Source organism: Microtus ochrogaster, chromosome 2, assembly GCF_000317375.1.
Source record: "Microtus ochrogaster isolate Prairie Vole_2 chromosome 2, MicOch1.0, whole genome shotgun sequence".
NCBI lineage: Eukaryota > Metazoa > Chordata > Mammalia > Rodentia > Cricetidae > Microtus > Microtus ochrogaster.
The window spans coordinates 28997257-29019756 of NC_022010.1; the positions used below are offsets into that span (position 1 = coordinate 28997257).

Here is a 22500-nt window from a genome sequence, read left to right on the forward strand (position 1 = left end):
ACTCGTGTAAGTGTGTGTGTGTGTGGTGTGTACTCGTGTAAGTGTGTGGTGTGTGTGTGTGTGTGGTGTGTACTCGTGTAAGTGTGTGGTGTGTGTGTGTGTGTGTGTGGTGTGTACTCATGTAAGTGTGTGAGCAGAGAACAACTGTGTCGATGCTCTCCTCCAGCTGTGTGAGTCCCCAGGACAGAATTTAGGTCAGCCAGCTTGGCAGCAAGGGCTTTCACCTGCTGAACCATCTCTCTAGCTCCAGTATCGCCAGCCTCGATTCTTAGCTCCATCTCATGTGTGGGAAAGGAAGAAACTCCCAGCACACACCCAGTTACCATAAACACCATGCACTTCTGCTCGGGTTCAGGAGGCCCTGAAGATGAGTCGGCCAGGGCCAGGCTCCGGTTCTGTGGGGAGTGTACCGGCCAACCCCACTGGCAGTCTGTTACTCCAGTGAGATTTCCCCACTATCCGTTAGAGCAGGTCTTTGGGAGCTTCAGATTGATTTGTTGTGTTTGCACTGCTGGTGTCTTTAAGACAGAATCCTGAGCTGGGTGTGTGCTCAGGAGACAGAGGCAGGAGGATCTCTGTGAGTTCGAGGCCAACCTGGTCTACAAAGTGAGTTCCAGGACAGTCAGGGCTACACAGAGAAATCTTGTCTCAAAAAACCAACTAACCAACCAACCAACCAAACAAACAAACAAAAATAGCATCCTACCACGTAATCCTGCCACTCATGGGGAACTCACCCAGGCTGGCGTGTAATCAGGGATCCTCCTGCTTAGCCTCCCGTGTGCTGGGATAGCCACAGCTTGGCTTGTGCTGAGTGTTTTTGGAAAGCCCCACGTGGGTATACTGAAACCGTGTCTTTGTGAACCCTGGGCAGTTTGGAAAGGTGACCAAGGGCTCTGTGGAAGGCAGCACTGGGTTTGTGTCTTCTAAACACCCAGGAAGATTTCTACTCTTACATTAAATCCAACCCACTGCGGCCTGGGGCCCAACATCCTGGTAAATTTTCATATCAGAGCTAATCAAGGCCATTGTGGTGCTGTCTACCATTCCGTTAGGAATATAAATATAAACAAATACTAGAAAAATAGCTTTACAGCAGAGGTGTGTGTTCAGGCCTTACAAAGACAAAACAAAGAATGAATTCTCAAAGCTTTTACCATAAAGTTTTGAAATATTTAACCATTACCCAACATAGACATGTATTGAAACTTGACATCACTAACACATATTAATTAACACGTTATTTGTATGTTTTTATGCATCAGTTAAATCAAAATAAAAGTAGGGAAAGGAGAGAGGTGAATGTGTGTTTTCTTTTTCAGGCAAGGTCTAAGTTTAATAACATAGATAAAGATAAAAATTTAAATGTAAAGCAGGAACTTCTGAAAAACTCAAAACCTCTCTTTATCTCCAATTGAGGAAGTTAAAGAAAGCAGAAAACCTGTCAAGAGATGAGCTGACCTTTCTGGAGGAAAGAAACTCCATGCCTTTGGCCACTTGGAAACTGTAGGAAATCAGGTCTTCCATGGTGAGGGGCTGCTTGGAGATCTCACTGTAATCTAGCAAGCATTAGAATCTTGTCAAGACATTCACAACTGCACCAAATCCCAGTTTATTGCGACAATATTCACAAAACAGAAAACAAACCAACAAGGGCACCAGAGTTCACTGGCAAGAGAATTTTAGTCTTAACATGAACTTCAGAGATTTGTCCAGGCTGTGAAGGTGGGGGGGGAGTGAAGGGTCAGGGGCTGGGGTTTGGGTGGGAATAGGTGGCCTAGTAAAACAGAAAGTTCCAAGCAGAGAGAAGGGAAGAGTTCTTGTCATAATTATCAACACTGTAAATAATTTTTATTCAAATCTTGTCTCCCTAAGACATTACCCTCACTCCCAGGATCTTTATTAGGGTGATAAATATGACAAAAATGCGTGAGATGCCCAGTATGTATAAAAATAGCGCAGACTGGAGGCCAGGAAGGCATGAACACCTACCCTCGTCTTCTTCAGCATCGCTTACGCTTCTGTCTTCCTGGAAGCCCGAGCTGGCAACACTCTCGCTGCTGTTGACACTGTCGAGTCTAGGTTTCTGGTCCTGCTCCAGGCCTGGCTCCAGGCTTTCTTTCTTGGGCTCCATATGCAAGGCTGCATCCTTAGAACACACAAGAAACACAGGAATGAGAGGTGGCCAACACGGATTGGAGGTACCACAGCACAGGGTGGAGGCACTGGGCACTGAGGATTTCCCAGGTTAGAGAATCTCTGGGACCCTTCCTTGGGCACCTCAAGAACACCTTAAGTTAACCGAAAGCGATTCCTAGCAGCTGCTAAATACTGAGCACTTTGGGTGACTATCATGTACTTCTTCAGTTTCCCCAAGAGTTTATGCTGTGAAGCAATCGTGTAGGTGTGTTCTTTAAATTTTATTTTTATTTTTAATTTTTATTAATGTGTTTGTGAACATTCATTCAGGTGTCCACAGAAGCTAGACAATGTCATTGGGGTCATAGAAGGTTGTGAGCCATTCAATACAGGTGCTGGGAACCGAACTCGGGTTCTCTGCAAAAGCAGCGAGTGCGCTTAACTGTTTAATCATCTTTCCACTCTTTTTTTCTATTTTTGAGGGGAGATATTCAAGACAGGGTTTCTCTGGGTAGCCCTGGCTATCCTGAAACTCTGTAGACCAGGCTGGCCTCAAACTCAGAGATCTGCCTGCCTCTGCCTCCCAAGGGCTGGGATTAAAAGTATGTGTCACCACTGCCTGGCCCTCTCTCCCACCCTTACAAAATAACTTGTCCTCAAGCAGGTTCTGAAGAGTTATGTCATCATAGCCACACCTAGAAAAGCCTGATATGAAGCTTGGCAAACTCCCAAGTCTCTGTTCTCCACTTCTTTTCTTTTTAAAGATTTATTTATTTATAATGTATACAGTGTTCTGCCTGCATGTATGCCTGCAGGCCAGAAGAGGGCACCAGATCTCATTACAGATGGTTGTGAGCCACCATGTGGTTGCTGAGAATTGAACTCAGGACCTCTGGAAGAGCCATCAGTGCTTTTAACCCTGAGCCATCTCTCCAGCCTTTCACTGCTTTTCATAGCACATGGCGTCTTGTTTGAAAGGTAACAGAGACCTTTGAGACTCGGCAATGTGGAAAGGCTTGCTCTGTGAGCCCCGTGGAGGCTCGGGTTGCCAGGTCCTCCAATTTCTTGGGGAAGAGGGGAAGAGATGCATTTTCCCCTGGGTTTCCCTTCCATTCAAAATGAGGATGCTACACCAGTCCATCTCAAGGCGAAGAGCCAAGGTCACTTACTCTGGACATCAGGGTCTTTGGTGCTTTTCTCCCGCCTTCTCTAGAAACGACTCTTCTTGCTTGTCTATTAATCATGACATCTTGAGCAAATCCCCTTATTGTTCTGAGTTTCATTTTCCTCATCTAAAAGGCACTGTCTTACATTTTGTGACGCTCAGGAAAGGACTTACATATTCTAGTGTTTTGCCTTCGATGATGTATCTACCCTTGACAGTAGAAACCCATGCTGTCCAGTGGCTCTCAGGACTGGACTGTGTGCCCATGTGTGCAGCCTAGGTTTTGCTACATGGCAATGTCTAGACAGTCTGGGAAGGAATGAGATCCAGGGGCACAGCAGCGCTAGGATCAACCAGCCTGCTCGTCCTGCCCTGAGTTCTCTAGAAATGGCCGAGTAGTAGGAGTGGTCCGTCCATCAGATGGCGCAGGGGAGCAGGCAGAGACCCGGAGGAAGGGCTTCAGCACTGGGTTAGAAGTGAGGTATGGCAGTTCCCACACACGGAAAAGAGACCATCCTGGGAACACACCCACCCAAGCGTTCCCTCCTGTCAGGTCCCTGGAGGGAGTTTTGCTGTCTGGGATTTCAGGACTGGAGGGAATTCACCCAGTTCAGGGCAGGTAAAAAAAACAACAAAGCCAAATCGTCCAAGAGAACGGCATTTGTTTTCTCTCCGTGAGGCCGTCAGCCTTGCTCAGATGAAGACTGGAAGTTTATTTTCTGGAAACTTACTGCCTCCTCCCTCATACCTCCCAGAAGCGAAACTGTGGAAGCTGTCCCCAAGTCACCTTAGCCTTCCTCTGACCCCTAATCGATGGGATAGTCAGTTGATTTAGCGGACTTCTGGGATTCTGGCAGAACAGTGGATTTATTACAAAGCACACGGAAGAATCTTGATAAATCTGGGAACTAATACAACCTACTCTCAGTTTTGTCTTTTGGGCTGCTTCTCTCTCTCTCTCTCCCCTTAGACTCCAAATGTGACAGGTAGTCATGAGTTTTCCACAAAACACAGCCCCACCAAGTACCATGGGGAGGCAAATCATTAAATATAGCCCCGAAAGGAAGCGAGCTCTTCCAAACAAAGGACGCGCAAACCCAAACGTTCCATCCTGCCAAGTCCCTGGGGTGTTCTGAGGGCTAAGCGCTTCCTGAACCCAGTCTAGGACATCAAGACTGACAGGAACCTGTGCGGCTGTCAGCTCGGGGCACCACTGCGCCCCTTATTTAGTGGGGCTCACGGGAAAAGTTCTAAAGCGAGATGTGAATCGAGATAGGTCTGTGTCCTATCTTCATCCTGTGGTTACTACGACCTTAAGTCAATTTCTTTATTATATGTGTGTGTGTGTGTGTGTGTGTGTGTGTGCGTGTGTGTGTGAATGTGGAAGCCAGAGGACAGTTTGTTGAGGATGGTTCCCTCCTTCCATCATGTGGGTTCCAGAGATCAAGCTTGGGTCATCAGACTTGGCAGCAAGCATCTTTACCTGAAGCTGAGCCACCTTGCCAGCCATTACTGACTTCTTGACCGCTCTGGCTACATATATAGTCTCAGAGCACCAAGCAGCTTTAAGATTCCAATTATTGGAGAGTCTGGTTAAAAATGGGAAAATATTTGTAGTTGGGTGTAGTGGTACATGCCTTTAATCCCAGCACTCTGGAGGCAGAGGCAGGCAGATTTCTATACAAAGAATCCCGACAGCAAGGTGGCCCATGCCTTTAATCCCAGCACTCTGGAGGCAGAGGCAGGCAGATCTCTGTGAGTTCGAGACCAGCCTGGTCTACAGAGCTAGTTCCAGGACAGGCTCCAAAACCACAGAGAAACCCTGTCTCGAAAAACCAAAAAAAAAAAAAAAAATGGAGGAGGTATGTAATATATTCTCCATGGTCTCGTGGGACATCTTCGTCTTTGATAAAATCACTGTCTGGGATGAAAGAATGATCTGGCTGTCCAGTGCTTTGCTTTTTGTTTGCTTGTGGGTTTTTTTTTTTTTTTTTTTGGCACACTGTATTTTTCTATAACCAAATAAAAAGTATATTTTTTTTTTTTTTTTTTTTTTGTGACAGGGTCTCTTTCTCTCTCCATATATATGTATACCCTTTCTTTTTTTTTTTTTTTTGTGACAGGGTCTCTTTCTCTCTCCATATATATGTATACACTTACTTATTTTTTTTTTTTTGTGACAGGGTCTCTTTCTCTCTCCATATATTTGTATACACTTACTTATTTAAATTATGTGTACGTGTGTGTGTGTGTGTGTGTGTGTGTTTGGATACGTGCATATGAGCACAGCTACCCTCCAGAGAGCAGAGATCACAGGTCCCCTGGAGCTGGAGTTACAGACAGCTCTGAGCTGTCTGATATGGGTGCTGGGAACTGAACTCTGGAACCTCTGGAAGAGCAGCAAGACCTCTTAACTGCTGAGCTATCTCTCCAGCCCTGGTCTCACTCTGTTTTTCCAGGCTGATCTCAAACACCTGGCTCACATGGTTCTCCCATGTGGGCCCCTAGAGTAGCTAGGATTGCAGGCATGACCCACAACACGTATCCTGTGGTTCATCTAGGTATAAAGACTCTTCCTACATGCAGAGATAGGCATCTTCTTAGATGTCTGAAGGTTAACCCACCATGTAGATTAGTTATATTCAACTGAACTCTCTGTGTCTGCCTCTTTATCTCTGACTCTCTCTGTCTTTGTCTTTCTGACACAGGGGAGGGGATAGATCAGGACCTCACACACAATAGGTAAGCAAGCTACACCCCATCCTTCACCATCCCAGTGGATCAAAGATGACGAAAGGTGACAACTAATCACTTAAGGGAAGGGTTTCGTTTTCCCAACAATTCCATCCTGGGTTCTATTATTAGCACCACTTACTACACAAGGAACTGAAACGGAGAGAGACTGAGTAACTTGTTTAAGGCCTGGTTTCATGAGAGGAGATGCAGGATTTTAAACCTGGAAAGTCTGGTTCTGGAGCTGGAGAGTTTGCCTCCAGGGTGCTCCTCACTGCCTTGCCAGTGCTGGCTAACCCTGTCAGTCACTGTCTCCCAGACTTCTTCAGACTGGAGAGGAGCACAGCAACGGTCCCACATAACTACCACAATGTTGTATAAATTGTTTCTTGTCTTCAGAGTCAATGTTTCTTTAAAGACTTGTGTCCTCCAGTTTTGGCCTAGGTATTCTTGCTCGTTTATTTGGTTTTTATATATCTCTGTGTGTGTGTGTGTGTGTGGTTCTGGAGGTCTAACCTTGGGCCTGCTACTAGCCAGGCCAGTTTCCTACCCAGCCCCTCTCACAGTTTTATTTAGCGGATCAGACTTATTGAGGGGCTGGGGAAATGACCCAGTAAGTAAGAACAGTTGCTGTGACAGCATGAGGACCTAAGTTCCAGTCCCGGCCTGCATGTAAAAAACAGGCCATAAACTGGGTGTTAGTGGCGCACGCCTTTAATCCCAGCACTCAGGAGGCAGAGACAGGCAGATCTCTGTGAGTTCGAAGCCAGCCTGGTCTATAGAGTGAGATCCGGGCCAGCCAAGGCTGCACAGAAAACAAACAAACAAACAACAAACACTGTGGGCAAGCCTCAGTGGATAAAGGATGAGGACCTAAGTTCAGATCCTCAGCTAAATCTGGTGGGGTAGCCCCTAGGGCTTGAGGTAGGTAGAGACAGCTGGATCCCAGGGGCTCACTGGCAAGCCAGTCTAGAGGAAACAGCCAGCTCTAGGATCAGTGAGACACTAAAATGGAGAAGCAGCCAAGGAAGACATAGCCACGTCAACCTCTGGGTTGCACACAGGGGTAAGTTGTACCTACACATGGGCATGTGCACACATATAGCACTTGGGAGACAGAGGCAGATGGAGTTCTACAAATTCAAGGCCAGCCTGGTCTACATAGCGAGATTTATCTCAACTCCCAACCAACAAAAGAATTATGTGTACCAGTCCATATGGTACCGCAATTGCTGCCATTAGAACCAGCTCCTCCTTTAAAGTCCCGTGCTGGCTAGTTTATGGTAAACCTAAGAAGAGAGAGCTTTAACTGGGGAATCACCTCCATCACATGGGTCTGTGGGGGCATTTTTGGTGGTGGCAGCGAGGCGGCAGGTGGGGGTTGCGGTGCCACCCCTAAACACCGTAGGCCATATGAGAAAGGGGAAGTGACCCGGTACGCTGCACACCTCTGTCCTTTTTGCTAGGGTTCCTGCCCTGACTTCCCTCAGTGATGGGCTGGGATCAGGACACATAAGCCACAGCGACAGAAGGACAGATCCTTACCTTGTTGAGAAAGAATAGGTCGCGTTTGCTCTTGAGATAGTTGGACAGGTTCCCGTATCGGCAGTACTCCACGATCACCATCAGCGGCCCTGCGGTCCAAACAGCGCATGCTCAAGCACGCCAGGGCAGGCAGCCCACGAGCCCTCAAACCAAACTCTTTTTACATGCCTGCCAGTGCAACTGGAAGGAGAGGCCATGAGCCAGCTACTCGGTTCAGCCTCTGTAGCACAGACATGGCCCTTGTGAATATAACCAAGAATATGACCCTGTTCCAATAAAGTTTTATGAACACAGACATTTAAATGTCGGGCCACGGAATATTATTTTCTCTCTCCCCCCCGCCCCCATCGTGACTGTTTAAAGGGGCAAGCCATTCTGAACACACAGACTGCCCACCCTCTACCCGGGGCATTGAAGGTCTCAGGTGGCACCATGGAGGCCTCCATTGCATCGCTCCGGGCTTCTCCAAAAGCACAGAAATACTTCCGGGTAAAAGAGGGCATAACCCCTGAAGTCTAGCAGTTAGGAACCAACAAACTCCACAGGCCTCTGTGAAGTACCTGATGTGGCTTGGAGCCTCGCTGAGGGTGAGTTTAGCCCTCTGGTAAAGCGGTTTTTCAGTTACTATCAGTACTTTACTGATTTTTCAATTCTGATAACACCCCCTTTTCCCTCGGGCTGCCAGGAAAGAAGTTGCTGCTGCGGCAGCTGGGGTGTCCGCACACCAGACAGGTCTGAGCCCAGCTGCTTGGTCTCAGTGGCTTGTGTCTTATAGGCACAATGTTTTGGCAGACAGAATGCAGTCCCTAGGGCAGATGCTGGGAGAAGGCTTAGCCAAGGTTCGAAGCTATGCGGGCCTGGTCTGGCTCACTGAGACTCTGTGTTTATGGCCTCCCTCAAGTCTTCTGTCTACTCAAGATCTTCTTTTCTTACCTCTGTTCCTCCCTCTCTGTTTTCTGTGTTGGGAAATGGAAGACCTTTTGGGTACAGTTCCTCAGCATCTTCGTGACTTAAGATTTATTCACCTCTGCTCTCAAGTACTAACCTTGCTATAGCGGAAGAGAAATCAGCATGGGCAGGGTCGCCTGAGAGCTACAGCACAGCAGGCTCCTGTTCCCCCACCCTGGGAGCTAAGGTCTGTCCTGGTGGCTGACCAGAAGGGAGGGGCCCTTCTGGTTAATTTCCATGTCACCTCCTCTCGGGATTTCACCAGTTGGGGTTTGCAGCTACCAGCTGCAGGGAACGTGTGCCTCTTAAACTACAGTCACGCTCCCCCATGAACAAGGGGCGCCATTTGACCTAGAATCTGGGGAAAGGTATCTAAAAGGGAGTGACTTGCTTCCAAAGCACTGGGTGGCCATTTCCAAGGGTGAGAGGGGAGGGAGCTATGTGCGTTGAGAGCTCCCCTTTCAGCTTGTGCAGGGCAGGTAGCACAGCCCCCCTTTTCTCCTTTACCTCCTTGCTTGGTGCAGGCTCCCAGGAGGTTGACCACATTCAGATGATGGCCAATGTGAGTCAGGATCTTGAGTTCCGTCATGAGAGCCTTGTACTCGCTAGCCGTGGCCCCCTCTGTGTGAGAAGCAAGAAAGAGTCAGGGCACGGGACAATGGGGCTGCTTCCGCCCAGAGGGCTGCGTTCCTGCCCTCCTTGTTTGTCCTCGCTCACCCGGGGTTGCTCCATTAACTTCCCCATATTCTGCAAAAGGCCAAGTCGCCAGACTGTTTGGATTCCGCCTACCCTCCTGAGCCAACATCCTTTGCATCGGCCCCGAGGCCCGCTGTGTTGGGGGGGGGGGGTTAGTCACTGGCTGTTTCCTTTCGGGGGACCTGGCTGTGCTCAACAATGTGCTGACTCAGAGAAGGCCGCCACCTCAGGACCGCCAGAGGCTTCCCCTTTGAGCAGACACAGGTGAGACAAGAACCCTTCAGGCAGGGGGGCCACCCACACCTTCCCTCTTCTTGTTCCCCTTTCTAGGGAGTCACAGGAGAGGAAGGAATATGTGTGTTGGGTGGGGTAGGCTCTGCAATGAGCTGCCCCTATGTCTCAAAATGTGTTCTTTTCTCCATAGACCCCTCGTGCCTGGAATTCAAGGGTCACCTCAGGCAGGCAGAATTCCTATTAAGCACTTAAAAAAAAAATATGTATAAGTGTTTGTGCCTGCACCACATCTGTGACGGGTGTCTGTGGAGGCCAAACAAAAACCACAGCCAGATCCCCTAAAACCTGAGTTACAGGTGCTGGTGAGCCACCATGCGGGCTCTCTCAATAGAGCCCAGGGTCTTCCGTACAAGTTGTAAGTACTCTTAACCACCCCTCAACTTTAACGTCCTTCTTGGCAATAACATGTATCGGTCCGAGAACCGATATCTAGAATCTAAAGTGGGTTCCTCCTGTATCTATTTTTAATATCCTACCATCCATTTTAAGGCCCTCATAATTTTAGGTGTGTTAAAAAATACTAAAACGGGTTCCTGTAAAATATTCCAACAGTATGAATTAGAGTATGGAGGTCTGAGTAGGGGCGTGTGAGAGAGAGCATGTATGTGTGTGCATGTGTATGTTCACATGTGCATGTGTGTGTATGCGTGTCTGAATGCGTGTGCATGTAAGAGGTTACAGCACAGTGGCAGAACATGTCTCTAGCACATGCAAAGCCTTGAGTTTACTATTCAACACCAAAAGTCAAAAGACAAAAAAAAAAAACCAACAACCCCCCCCCCAAAACCCCCCAAAAGCGATGTGAGAAGTCTGAGGCTTTACAGTAAAAAGTGCAGGTCACCCGAAACAGCCTGCTACCAGCTTGAGCTTCAGACCACCTTTCCATGTGCGTTTACAAATCCCCACTGAGGGCTGGCACAGTGGCTCAGTGGGGAAAGAGCTTGCAGTGAGGCTTGAGGGACTTGAGTTCGATCCCTTGGGACCCATGTGTGGAAGAAGAGAACTGACTCTTACAAGTTGTCCTCTGACTTTCATGATACATACTCACACACGCACATGCACACACACACACAATAGCACACACGCACATGCACACACACACACAATAGCACACACGCACACATGCACACACACAATGCACACACACATGCACACACACAATGCACACACACATGCACACACATAATGCACACACAATGCACACACACGCATACACACGCACGCACGCGCATGCATATACACACACGCACACACACATGCATATACACACGCTCGCACACACACATTGTTTCACCCCCCTTTCAGTATCAAGAATTCTTCTCCTCCCTATTTTTAAAAAAGCCTTGTTTATTTTTATTTTATGTGAGCACTGGGAATTGAACTCGGGTCCTCTGCCAGGACAAGACGAGCTCGTTACCACTGTCATCTCTCTGCCTTTTTTCACTGCTTTTAACAGACGGATGTGTTGCTTCTGACACGGACAGTCTTTGCGTGCACTTGTGTGTGCAGGCCTGAGGACAGCCCCAGCTGTCATGCCTCAGGATCCGTCTACCATGTATTTTGAGAGAGAATCTCTCTGCGGTCTAGAGCTTCGAGGACGAAAACGCAGGACCTCATGGTTGGGTGACAAGCACTGCACACACCAAGCTACTGCCCCAGCCCCAAGTTTTATTATTATAAGAATTTTTACTATGACCAACAAAGCTCCAGTAGACAGCCCGAGTGTGAGTGCCCGTGCACGCAAAGGCTTCTGCAGGACAGACAGTCCTGGAAGCGGGTCAGAGCTGTGTGTGCTTAACACCGTGGTCGATACTGATATAGTATTTTATGAGATGGAATCATTTTTTAATAATAACCAGATAAACTCAAAAGCCTCACTGGGGTGGGTGTTGGCTTACAGTGGCTGCTCAGCAAATATTTTTGGATAAATAAACAGTGTGATTAGTTTTCTCATTTTGGACATTTTTTTCATTTGAGTGTGAGGACTAGAAAGTTTAAGGTTTATCTCGGGAGCACATTGAAAGGACTTTTGGTTATGTCCTTTGTCTGACACTGTGATTTTTCTGGTTCCCCTGGAACAGAGTAACCTACGTTAAGTAGGAAAGCTTGAGAAATCACTTGATTTCTTTCTTTCTTTCTTTTTCTTTTTTTTTTATTTATTTAATTTTTTCTTAGGAATTCTATAGCATGGATTGTGTAGAAATCTTTTTTTCTATCAGTGCTGGCAATGAAAACAAGATGGCTTTATAAAGATCAATTTATTTTCATTTTATGTGTATGACTGCTTTGCCTGCACATATGTGTATGTACTGCATGTGTGCCTAGTGCCTGTGGAGGCCAGAAGAGGGTGCCAGATTCCCTGGAGTTACAGATTGTTGGGAGCTGCCATATGGACGCTGGGATTTGAACCCAGGTCCTCTGGAAGAACAGTCAGTGCTCTTAGCTACAGAGCCGTCTCTCCAGTCTTGAATTTATAAATATATTCCACACATGATTATGTAGAAGAGATTGGCCTTGAAAACAATCTCAAGTTAGATCTTCTCTCTTATAACTTAATAATTCCTCACAGTGTTGGCTCAGTTTGGCAAGGAGAAAAAGCTGGAACCTGTGGCTCAGACAGTTCAACCTTTCTGAGCCACTTTTCCTCATCTGCAACGGGGTGTGTGTGTGTGTGTGTGTGTGTGTGTGTGTGTGTGTGTGTGTGTGTGTGAGAAACACTGCATCATCTCACAAGATTTGATTTAAAAAAAAGGTGGCTCAGGCTGGGTGGTGGCGCACACCTTCAATCCCCCCACTTGAGAGGCAGAGGCAGGTGAATCTCTGTGAGTTCGAAACCAGCCTGGTCTACAGAGTGAGTTCCAGGACAGTCAGGGCTACGGAGAGACCCTGTTTCAAAAAACAAAAACAAGTAAACAGAAAAGACGGCCCAGCTTGATTCTGCTACAGTGCTTTGTCCAGTGCTGTCTCCAGCAGAAGCCACGCCGATGGCAGTTCTCAGAATCTAGGGTGGAGGACAGCACCAGCTCTGATGGAATTCTCGCAGAAACACCCACTATCATCTGGGCAGTCCACCCAAGCAAACTCCTTATGCCAAGGTGGGCAATATAAGTGTGGGTATTTATGGGGTATGCGATGATATTGGATATATCTGTGGTGTGTAGTGACCAAATCCAGAGATTAACATTCCCTCTCCTTAAATATTTATTTATTTATTTTATTTTGGGAGATGGTAAAAACTTTTAGATATCTTTCTTCTGGTTCCTTATAAAATATATAAAAAATTATTGTGCGGGGGTGGGGGGGTGGGGACTGGAAGGTGGCCCAGTGGCTAAGAATGCTTGCTGCCCTTTCAGGGGACCTGGGTTCAGTTCCCAGCATGCACACTGGTCAGCTCACAACCACCTGTAGCTCCTCCAATTCCAGGAGCTCCAACGCCCTCTTCTGGCCACTGTGGGTACTGCATGTGTGCAGTGCACTGTTGACAAGCAGGCACATATATACGTAAGTAAAAATAAATAAAAAATTTAAAAACAACAAATAAAATATAGTACCCTATAGTCGCCCCACTGTGTCAGAGAGCACACTCTGGGTTGTGGGATATTATGGTAGATTGTCCTGCTTCCCCTCCTTCCTTAACAGCTGCTCATCTGTCTTCTGCTGATGAACACAGCCCCTCTGAGGTGGAAAAAATCGTGCTTACAGGAGGTTTCCAAAGTATGGTGTAAATGTGGAAAGAAGAACGAGGGTTTGGGAACCTCTTCTCTCCTGGAGTCTGAGCTACATATACACATCCCTTTGTCTCAAAAATCCCTCAGCAAAACACAGCAAAACATGGTGGAGATAGCAAGATCAGAAGTTCAAGGCCAGCCTGAGCAACACAAGAGCCTTTCTCAAAACAAAAACAAAACCCAAACACAAATTCCCCCACAGTCTTGGAGACTCTGGAAAACCAGATTGCATTGAGGTTTTTTGTTTTGTTTTGTTTGTCTTCCTCCTTCTTGGTTTTGAAATCTTGATATGAGGTACAACGTGACTATTTCATCATACACGAAGGCGTGGAACCTTCCTACATTATAGAAGGATGTCTGACTCTCCAGAGTTTGGCTTCTATGCTTCTCCTTGAGTCTTTCTGTCAATCTGCATGGTGGCAGCTGCTGTAAGTCACAATGTCATCTGGTCCTTCCTCTCACCTCTTATATAAAATTCTTTTTTTAAAAAAGTTGTTACTTGGGGGCTGGAGAGATGGCTCAGAGGTTAAGAGCATTGCCTGCTCTTCCAAAGGTCCTGAGTTCAATTCCCAGCAACCACATGGTGGCTCACAACCATCTGTAATGGGGTCTGATGCCCTCTTCTGGCCTGAAGGCATACACACAGACAGAATATCGTATACATAATAAATAAATAAATATTTTTTAAAAAGTTGTTACTTATAAAGAAGGAATGTTTTCTAGGCTTGACAGCATCATAGAATCAAATTTTGATCAACTAATTTTCTCCAGCTTTTTAGTTCTGCTTTATAGTGAGGGCGAACCCAGGCTGAACCTTTGGGATTGGTGAAGTGTGCCATTTCCTGACAACCACAGTGAACCCCGACAGCCCTAGCCTTCTGAACCTGTGAGGGGAATAGATGTACACCCCTGGGGGTCTCGTCTGAGATATGAGAAAAGAAAGACTTTAGGATGACAGAGATCACTTTCCTATGGACGGTTCTGGATTGTTCCATTGACATGGTTTATTCTGAGCTAGTGTAGCTCAACTGGAGCAGAAATAGTTTGTCTGTTCCTAGGCTACATTAATCTTGCGCCAGCATGTAGAGAGTGCAGAGGGTGAAAGGTCACCGGAAGCCAGACCACAGCATCCGCATCTGTACCTTTTAACATCTTCACAGCCACAGTCCGGCAGGTGGGCGACTTCTTAATGCCGAATGCAGATGCTTGGACCACTTTCCCAAAGGCCCCTCTGCCGAGCGATTTGCCTACAATAGAAGAAGGTCTTGGTTTGTTTGCAAAGCCAACCGCGAGTCTGAGTCCTTTCCAGGAAGGAAATGCCGTGTTGTACGTGTTATGTGGGGTGCACATCTTTGAAGGGATTCCGCCAGGGACTGACCCCTACGGAGGCCAAGTGAGCGCATTTCTCATCCCTTCCTCTGCCTCTGAGCCCCCCACCCCATCCCAGCCCCATCCTCCAAGACTAGTCTAAGCTTCTAGAGCATTCAAAGAAGGAAAGTGGCCATAGAGTCTTGCTGTAGGGAGGAAATACCAAACCCTGGTAGTTTTTCTTTAACTGTTTCATGACCAAGGTCCTCTTAGCCCTCTTTCTTGCCACTGAGGTCACTCCTGTTTGCTGCAGAAAGGATGAATGGTGGTGGCTGCTCTGGGAGTAACAGTGCCTCATATCTTAAGAACAAACACGTGGTTGTTGCTCAGGCTTCCGTGCAGGTCAGAGCATTCCCCGGTAGCTAATATGTGATTATAAGATCATGACAAGCCCCTGTGGTTTTCCGAACATGAACCATCAAACACGGGTAGTAATTTGCTTCAACCCCAGAGAGATGCTTGCTCAAAGAAAGCATTAAGAAAGCAGGGCATCTTTTATGGTGCTTGTAATGGTTCGCTATAGTGTTTAATACACATCTCCCCCCCCCCCCCTTAACTGAGCCAGTGCGACTCAGAGAGGGAAGGACGCTGTCTGAATCATCAAGTACCTGGTGTGGTAACTGGTGTAAAGGAGGCCCTGTCCAGTTACAGCAGAATGGAGAGCCCTGTTCGAACTTTGTGGGCAGTAACTAAAGAGCCCTTGGAGTGGAGATCGGGCAGCTGAGGCCCTTTAGGAAGAACACCCCCCGGAATACTTCAACTACCGGTTCTATTCAGAGCTCTCTTTTCACAATAAGGAAGCTAAACAGAGCCATAGGAAATCGATGATCCCTAGCTTGGCATGCTGTGAGAAGAGCAAATCAAGAAAGTCAACTTCTTTTTGGCTCCTCTGGTGATGGGTCCTCAGGGGCGGGGAAGGGTGAGAGGGACAGAAATAATAGAATGCCATTGGTCAAAAGAAAATCTCACCTGTTAGAAGGTTAATTTCATTCTCTTTTCCATCCTAGCTTCCTTCCTCAAATCGCCCTGGTAATGCGCCCTTAGTTAATTAGCCTTCCAAGTACCTGTCTGTCTGTCTGTCTATCTAACGTCAATCTCCCTATCTATCTATCTATCTATCTATCTATCTATCTATCTATCTATCTATCTATCTATCTATCTCATATACATATATACATATTTATATATAAATATATATGTATATGTATATATGTATCTATCGTCTATCTCCATATACATCTATCTATCTATATATCTATCTATCTCATATACATATATATTTATGTATACATATATACATATGTTTATATATGTATATATGTATCTATCTTTTATCTCCATATACATATCTCTCTATATGTATCTATTTGTCTATCTATCTTCTATCTTATATACATATATATTTATATATATGTATCTATATGTCTATCTATCTTCTATCTCCATATACATATCTATATATATGTAGCTAACATCCATCTGTCTATTTATCCTCTCATAAGTTTTATGATGAAGCACTTGTCACGTCCCAGTCTTGTCTAGTGCTTGCATGACTGCTAAGACCCTGGCATCTGGCTGCAGCTTCAAGGCTATTGCCCTGCGTGAGGTATCCAATTAGGACCTGGGCAGTTTCAGTGACAAGCATCATCACAAGCACTGTCTCCTGGGACACACTCTGCTTAGTGGGGGCCACCCAGGAGATGACATGGTTTTTCAAAGCCAAATGTGTACTGTTGGCAGCTGCTCAACCTGATTTCTGCTAGAGCACGCAACAGGGACAGCCACCCTGTCCTCATTCCGTCTTCAGGGAAAATGGTCTAAGCCAGAGTGGACTCTTAAGTTAAAACAGAAGAGCAACCTGTGGCTCCCAAAGTACTGAGTGTCAAGTTAGTGGGGGGAAGAGATCTTCAGGGGCCTTATGACTTTAAAAAAAAAAAAGCCACCCAGCACTCGGGAGGCAGAGGCAGGCGGATCTCTGGGAGTTCGAGGCCAGCCTGGTCTACAAGAGCTAGTTCCAGGACGGGCGGTGGTGGCGCACGCCTTTAATCCCAGCACTCGGGAGGCAGAGGCAGGCGGATCTCTGGGAGTTCGAGGCCAGCCTGGTCTACAAGAGCTAGTTCAGGACAGGCTCCAAAGCCATAGTGAAACCCTGTCTATAAAAAAAAAAAAAAAAAAAGCATATTTTGGTTAAAAAGTTATTTCTAGCTTTTTAGCTTTTCCAGAGTAGAAGAATAACGCCCCTTGGCTGCATTCCACCACCTGATATGAAGCCTCCGGAGCCCAGAAATATCCCAATAATCTCTCCACACATCCCAAAGTCTCCTGCCTTTCTCCAGGGTCCACCTACACATTCCCTGCTGGGCTGCCACGAGGCACTTTGTGTTGCCAGCGTTTGGAGGCTCTGCTTCCATCAGTGGGTACAAGCTGGTGCTCAGCAGGCAGGTCGCAGCCCCATAAAACAACAGGAAGTTACTGTGGGCTCTTGAATCATCTCATGCATCGGAGTCGGTCTGCAGAGCCCTCGTTCTAGCTGCGGCCGGACTCGTTCACTCTGAACTTCCAGAGCCTGAAATTTTCTTTCCCTCAAATGCCGTGCTGTCTGGAATGCCACACACAAGTTCAGAACGTCAGGTCATGGTCACACAATGCACCAGTACCAAAATGGCCATGAAGAGTCCTAGCCGGCCTAGAAAGGGTGCAAGGTCGCATGCCCTTGGTCCAGCATTATGCATTCCATGTGAAATGTCCTCATAGATCCAGGTGTCTGATGAGGGCTTCATCAAGAGCTGTGGTGTTATCTGGGGTGGGGGTGAGGGTAGAGGTCACTAGGGGGCGTTTCTTCCCTAGGGTGGGGGGTGGGTTATTCATGACCTTTATCTGCCTGTCTCTCCACTTCCTATCTTCTGTGATGTGAGGAGCAGCCATGCCTACAGGCTTCTGCCACCAGGCCGCTCTCTGCATGAGTACGATGCCAGGCAACCATGGGCGGAACCTCCTGAAACCATCATCAGCAACAACAAATCCTTCCCTTCCTAAGTGTCTGTCAGCTACTCTGGTCTCTGTGACAAATCTAACTAATTGATGCCATCCCTCTTGGGCAATGAAGGGAACTGATCTTATTGGCTGTTGAAATGGCCCAGCTCCAGACGTTCTCCGTTCTTTTCCACGCTAGACAACTTCCCCTGTCTATCACTTGCTTAGAAACAGACTACGATGTCAGACAGTGCCTGTACATTTATAGGTGTTGCATTCTCTCCGGGGTTAGTTGGAAATCGTGAAGGAGCCAAGGAGTTTTCTTCCCAGTTTCAGCAAGCCCACGAACAACACCGAGCTCCAACTGAACAGCCAAGTAGCAAACTTCCGGCTTGCCTCCTACAAGGCTGGGCACAGTAGCGAACAGAGAGAGTAGAAGCCACGAAAATCTCCCTTTGGTCTGTGCATTTTTTACATTTTTTTTTTTTACCTCAATGTAACACTGCCTATTGAGCCATTTTTTTTTCCTTCTCCACCAATTCAGATGCAATTTAGATGCAACGCTGGTTACTTACTGCGGCCAGCCATGATTTCAAATCACTTTGTCATTTCTTTGGCTAACCAAAACCAAGAAGTCTGGGGCCTCCCCGCTCCCACGTTAATCAGAGGAGCATTCTTCCCTGTCCTGCGGCCACACCGTGCACTAAAAAGCTTGCCGCCCGTTCTCACCAACCAGAGACCTTCAGGTGGACAGTGGCCAAATCACAGCTGAGGCCCCCTGCCTAACGAAGTACTCACCAAGAAAAACCTTCCACAAGAAGAGTCTTATGAAATGTGGTTGTGTGAGTGTCCCGTTTCCCCCTGTATCCCCCAGCCCAGCCGGAGAGAATTCTGGAGACTCAGGAACAGCCTAGGGGGGGTGTGAGTGGGAATGAGGAGTTGGGGTGGGTTGGGATAGGGGGCTCAGGAGTTGGCAGGGAGCACTCATGTATCCTGTCCTGGAAGAAGCATGTTTAATCCCAGCTAACGAGTTTGGAAAACAGCAGGGCCTGAGAACAGCTCCTGATTGTGGGGGAAACGATGCTGTGTTCCCGGCCAAGGTCATCGAGGGGCTCAGGGAGCTGCTTTGAAACTCAGCCTCACAGAAGGAATTCATCCAATGTGCTACCTGTATTTAACTGCTCCCTATTTAATAGAACCCCCTCAACCGCACCCCCAACGCCCGAGCAGCCGATTCTGGCTTTCTCCAGCTTTTAGCTGACTTTCAAATGTTTTCCCCAAGCCAAACAGGACCTACATTGATGTTTTTCTTTCCCTGTAAGCAGAATGACTTCAAGAACTAAGAGAAACCATGCCACCTCCTCTGTCACCACCACCACCCCAGCAGAGCTTGCCTGTGAAGAGAGAGTCACAATGGCAGAACAGCGAGCTCTCTTGCTCTGAGGGTGACAGACTCAGAGAACACAGGGCTCCCAATCTGTTTTCCCAGTTCCAACCACTAATGACTCTGGCATACACGGGAGCGAGTGGAAAACTTTCACAAGCCATGCTCCAAACGTTTCGGGTAGGAGCAATTGAGGTTCCAATTGTTCTGCAGCGCCAAAGCGGGAGAGGAATGCGCATGCGCATCGTTATGTCTGCGCCAGAGGAACTGGGGTTAAACACCCTGGCCTGCTGTTTACAACATTTGCCCTACCTGGAAAAGACGGCTCTGCTCTTCAAAAGTGAAACTTGAGTGCTCCCATAGGGCTGGAGCACACACTCTGGAGAGAGTCCCAGGGCGTTTTACAACATGTGAATTTGCACGGAGAGCTGGGTGTAAAGGAACCTCACTCTGATGGATTGTGTTCTAAGCACTATGTTTAGTCCCCAGCGGTTCCGCTATTTAAGAGCACCTGGGTTTATAAGCCATGGACTCTCTTCCTCTCCCCCTACTCGCTGGAGACTATGCTTGGGGGGTAAGAGACTCCAACATCCTGGCATCTTTAGGGCTCCTGCTGGCATCCGCAGCTCAGCCCCAGTGCTCAGGAACTAAACACAAGGGTTCTTCTCGGTGCCTTACGCTATTGTCTCGGCAACAGCGGACCTTCTCTCTGGCCGGCTAGCTCTCCGCTGCTTTTCTTGAAGTGTTTTGCATGGGATAGGGTTGCTCTGATAGACTTGCGAATCTGCCGAACGAAATACATTACCTAGTTTAAGTCTTTCCCGTGCAAACTCCCACTTGCTGGCATCATAGGGCAGCCGTTCACACTGCTCATCCAGGGGGACTTCGTCCGGGTCCATTATGATTGACAGGTAGTCCGTCTTTACTTCAGAAGGAGACTGAGGAATAGAGAACCCCGGCAGAATCACCAAGAAGAAAACAAACAACTTTAAGACCCTAGTTATTGGTTACAATATTCTGCAATGTCTACTATTGTGCATCCTTTGACCAAGGGCAGAGGGTCTTCCTAGTCACGCACTGTGGTGCTTTGGCCGCGGTAAGCTCATCTTTCAATATTTGGTTCCCAGGTGGTGGACTGTTCGGGAAGCATTAGGAGGTATGGTTTATGGGAGGAGGTGTGTCACTGGGGGTGGACTGAGGTTTAGAGAGCCCAGGCTAAGTCCAACCTATCTCTCCCCCACCTCCCACCCCCACCCGCCTGTAACTTTTGTGTGTGTGATTGTGTGTGCTCTCAGCTGCTATCTGGTGCCGCCTCGCTTGGCACCATGATCATGGACTCAACCTCTGAAATTGTTGGGCAAGCGTCCAATTAGATGGTTTCTCTGAAACATTGCCTTAAGTCATAACATGACCACAGAAACAGTGGCATCTTGAATGAATGTGCCCAGACCTCTACCGCCTTACATCATGTTCTGTACCAACCACATGAGGGCTTGTCTTTAAAAAACAAAGAACATTTAACACAATTCTAAACAGAGACTGAAAGTTTTCCATGGCTGCTCTGGACATTTTTTTTTAAAAAATTAAGATATATAAATATTATATGTATAAATATAATATATATTATATTTTAATATATATAAAATTAAGATATTTATATATATAAAATTTATTTATTTAGCCTGCATGCCTACACACACACCAGAAGAGGGCACCAGATTTCATTACAGATGGTTATGAGCCACCATGTGGTTGCTGGGAACTGAACTTAGGACCTCAGTAAGAGCAGCCAGTGCTCCCAACCTCTGAGCCATCTCTCCAGCCCAGATTTATATATTTTTATTTTATGTGTATGTGTATTTTGTCTGAATGTATGTAAGAGCACCATGCCTGGCTCGTACCCGTGGAGGGCAGAAGAGGGCACCAGACCCCATTACAGATGATTGTGAGCCACCATGTGGTTGCTGGGAACTGAATTCAGGACCTTTGGAAGAGCAGGCAATGCTCTTAACCTCTGAGCCATCTCTCCAGCCCTGCAAAGGCCTTTCTGTTTTCAGAAACAGAGGCTGACAGCTTCAAAGGCTGAAGAGTAAATGTAAACACATCCGGAGTCCCCTAGAGCATTGTTCAGATGTTCACACGCCGTGAACTTGGTTTCTTGGAACTATAAATCAAAGCCAGAGAGCAACCATCGTGGCAGATCCCAGAGGAGTGGATTGACAGCTGCAGTCCATCCACAGGTTCCTTTTTTTTATTAATGGACACATTTCCGGGGCTGATGACTGAGTTTCTGGGGGCAGACTCTTGGATGGGACAGAAAGGATGAGTTTTCCGTAGAAAGAACCATTGGCTCCAAGTTACATAAACTCCATTGAAACGAGGTTGGCCTCCTTTGCAGTTTGCTTCCCTAACCTAGAGGAAGCATGATGGGGCAGGGGAGAGGATGGGACGGGCTACAAACACAAGACTGCCTTCCCTATCCACCTCTTCACACCCACCGCATTCCTGAGCCCTTACCCGGCTCCGGGCAGTCACAGCTCACTTCATCCATCACTTGCTTACTATCACTCTCCATACAAAACTTATCATTAGAGTGTGGGACAAATACCTCAGGGCAGAACATTTGCTCAGCCTCCAATCAAGGGCGAAAGGCCAAAAGCTAGGGACCCTCATCATGGGTGTGAGGGTATAGGTGCTCAGGGGAGAAGCTCCCGGTATAGCTTTGACGACTAACTTTTTAATGTTGAAGATCACCAAGGCAACCACTAAAGAGCAGGTGAACAGCTGGAACCTAGTAAGGGACACCTTGGGTTTCTGCAGTATGGGGAGGTGTCAGGGACGTAACAGACGAAGGAGGAGCTTGTCCCACGTGGCTCCTATGAAAGTCAATGTTTTTATCTCAATAAGGCAGACAAGAGGGACCACCAGGCAGACCTGCAGAGGGAGTATACTAGCAGATACTTTTTCTTTTAAGGGACACAAGCATCGAGCACTTGGCACTTGGCACGGAGGACAACTGCCTGGATTTGACTTGTACACAGCCAAATGGCCACCCAGGCAAGTTGCTTAACTCCCCTAGACCTCGTTTGCTCCTCCGTGAAAAGATGACGTCATTGTACTTATCTAAGAGGGTTGCTATGGTTACCAAATGATTGCCTAACCTGTTAGAACAGGACCTGGCTTCTAGCAAACATCAATACACATCGGCCATTGTTCTAACCACTGGCTCTCCCAGGTGGGGCCGAGGAGATAAAATACAGCCTTTATCAATGAGGAATTAGCTCTGGGGTTAGAAAAACCATGGGGACCTGCATCTTCTTTAGACTCCTTGTTCACCTGTGCCTCCTCCAGGCAAACTGTAGATGATCTCTTGCTACCACCAGCTTGTACACCGGGGAATCCTGGCAGTGTAAGAACCCTCTTAAATCCGTGGTAGATCTTCCCTTTCGGTCTGCTGCTCCAGTGAGGGAGGGGAAGGTGGCAGGGTAGAGTGTGTTCTTTTTCTGGTCATCCCTTCCCGTTGTACT

At 47.3% G+C, this 22500-nt stretch overlaps 1 protein-coding gene across 1 annotated transcript in view; it reads right to left on the reverse strand.

The window, feature by feature from the left end:
• The window catches only part of Flt1 (fms related tyrosine kinase 1), a 167625-nt gene that overhangs the window by 21258 nt on the left and 123867 nt on the right, over positions 1–22500 (reverse strand). The window contains exons 17-22 of the mRNA XM_005344712.3: positions 19779–19911; positions 14391–14495; positions 9038–9151; positions 7583–7671; positions 1993–2149; positions 1462–1559 (exon numbers count right to left, since the gene is read on the reverse strand). Coding sequence (XP_005344769.1) covers positions 1462–1559; positions 1993–2149; positions 7583–7671; positions 9038–9151; positions 14391–14495; positions 19779–19911 — 696 coding nt within the window. The remainder of the gene's footprint in view (positions 1–1461; positions 1560–1992; positions 2150–7582; positions 7672–9037; positions 9152–14390; positions 14496–19778; positions 19912–22500) is intronic.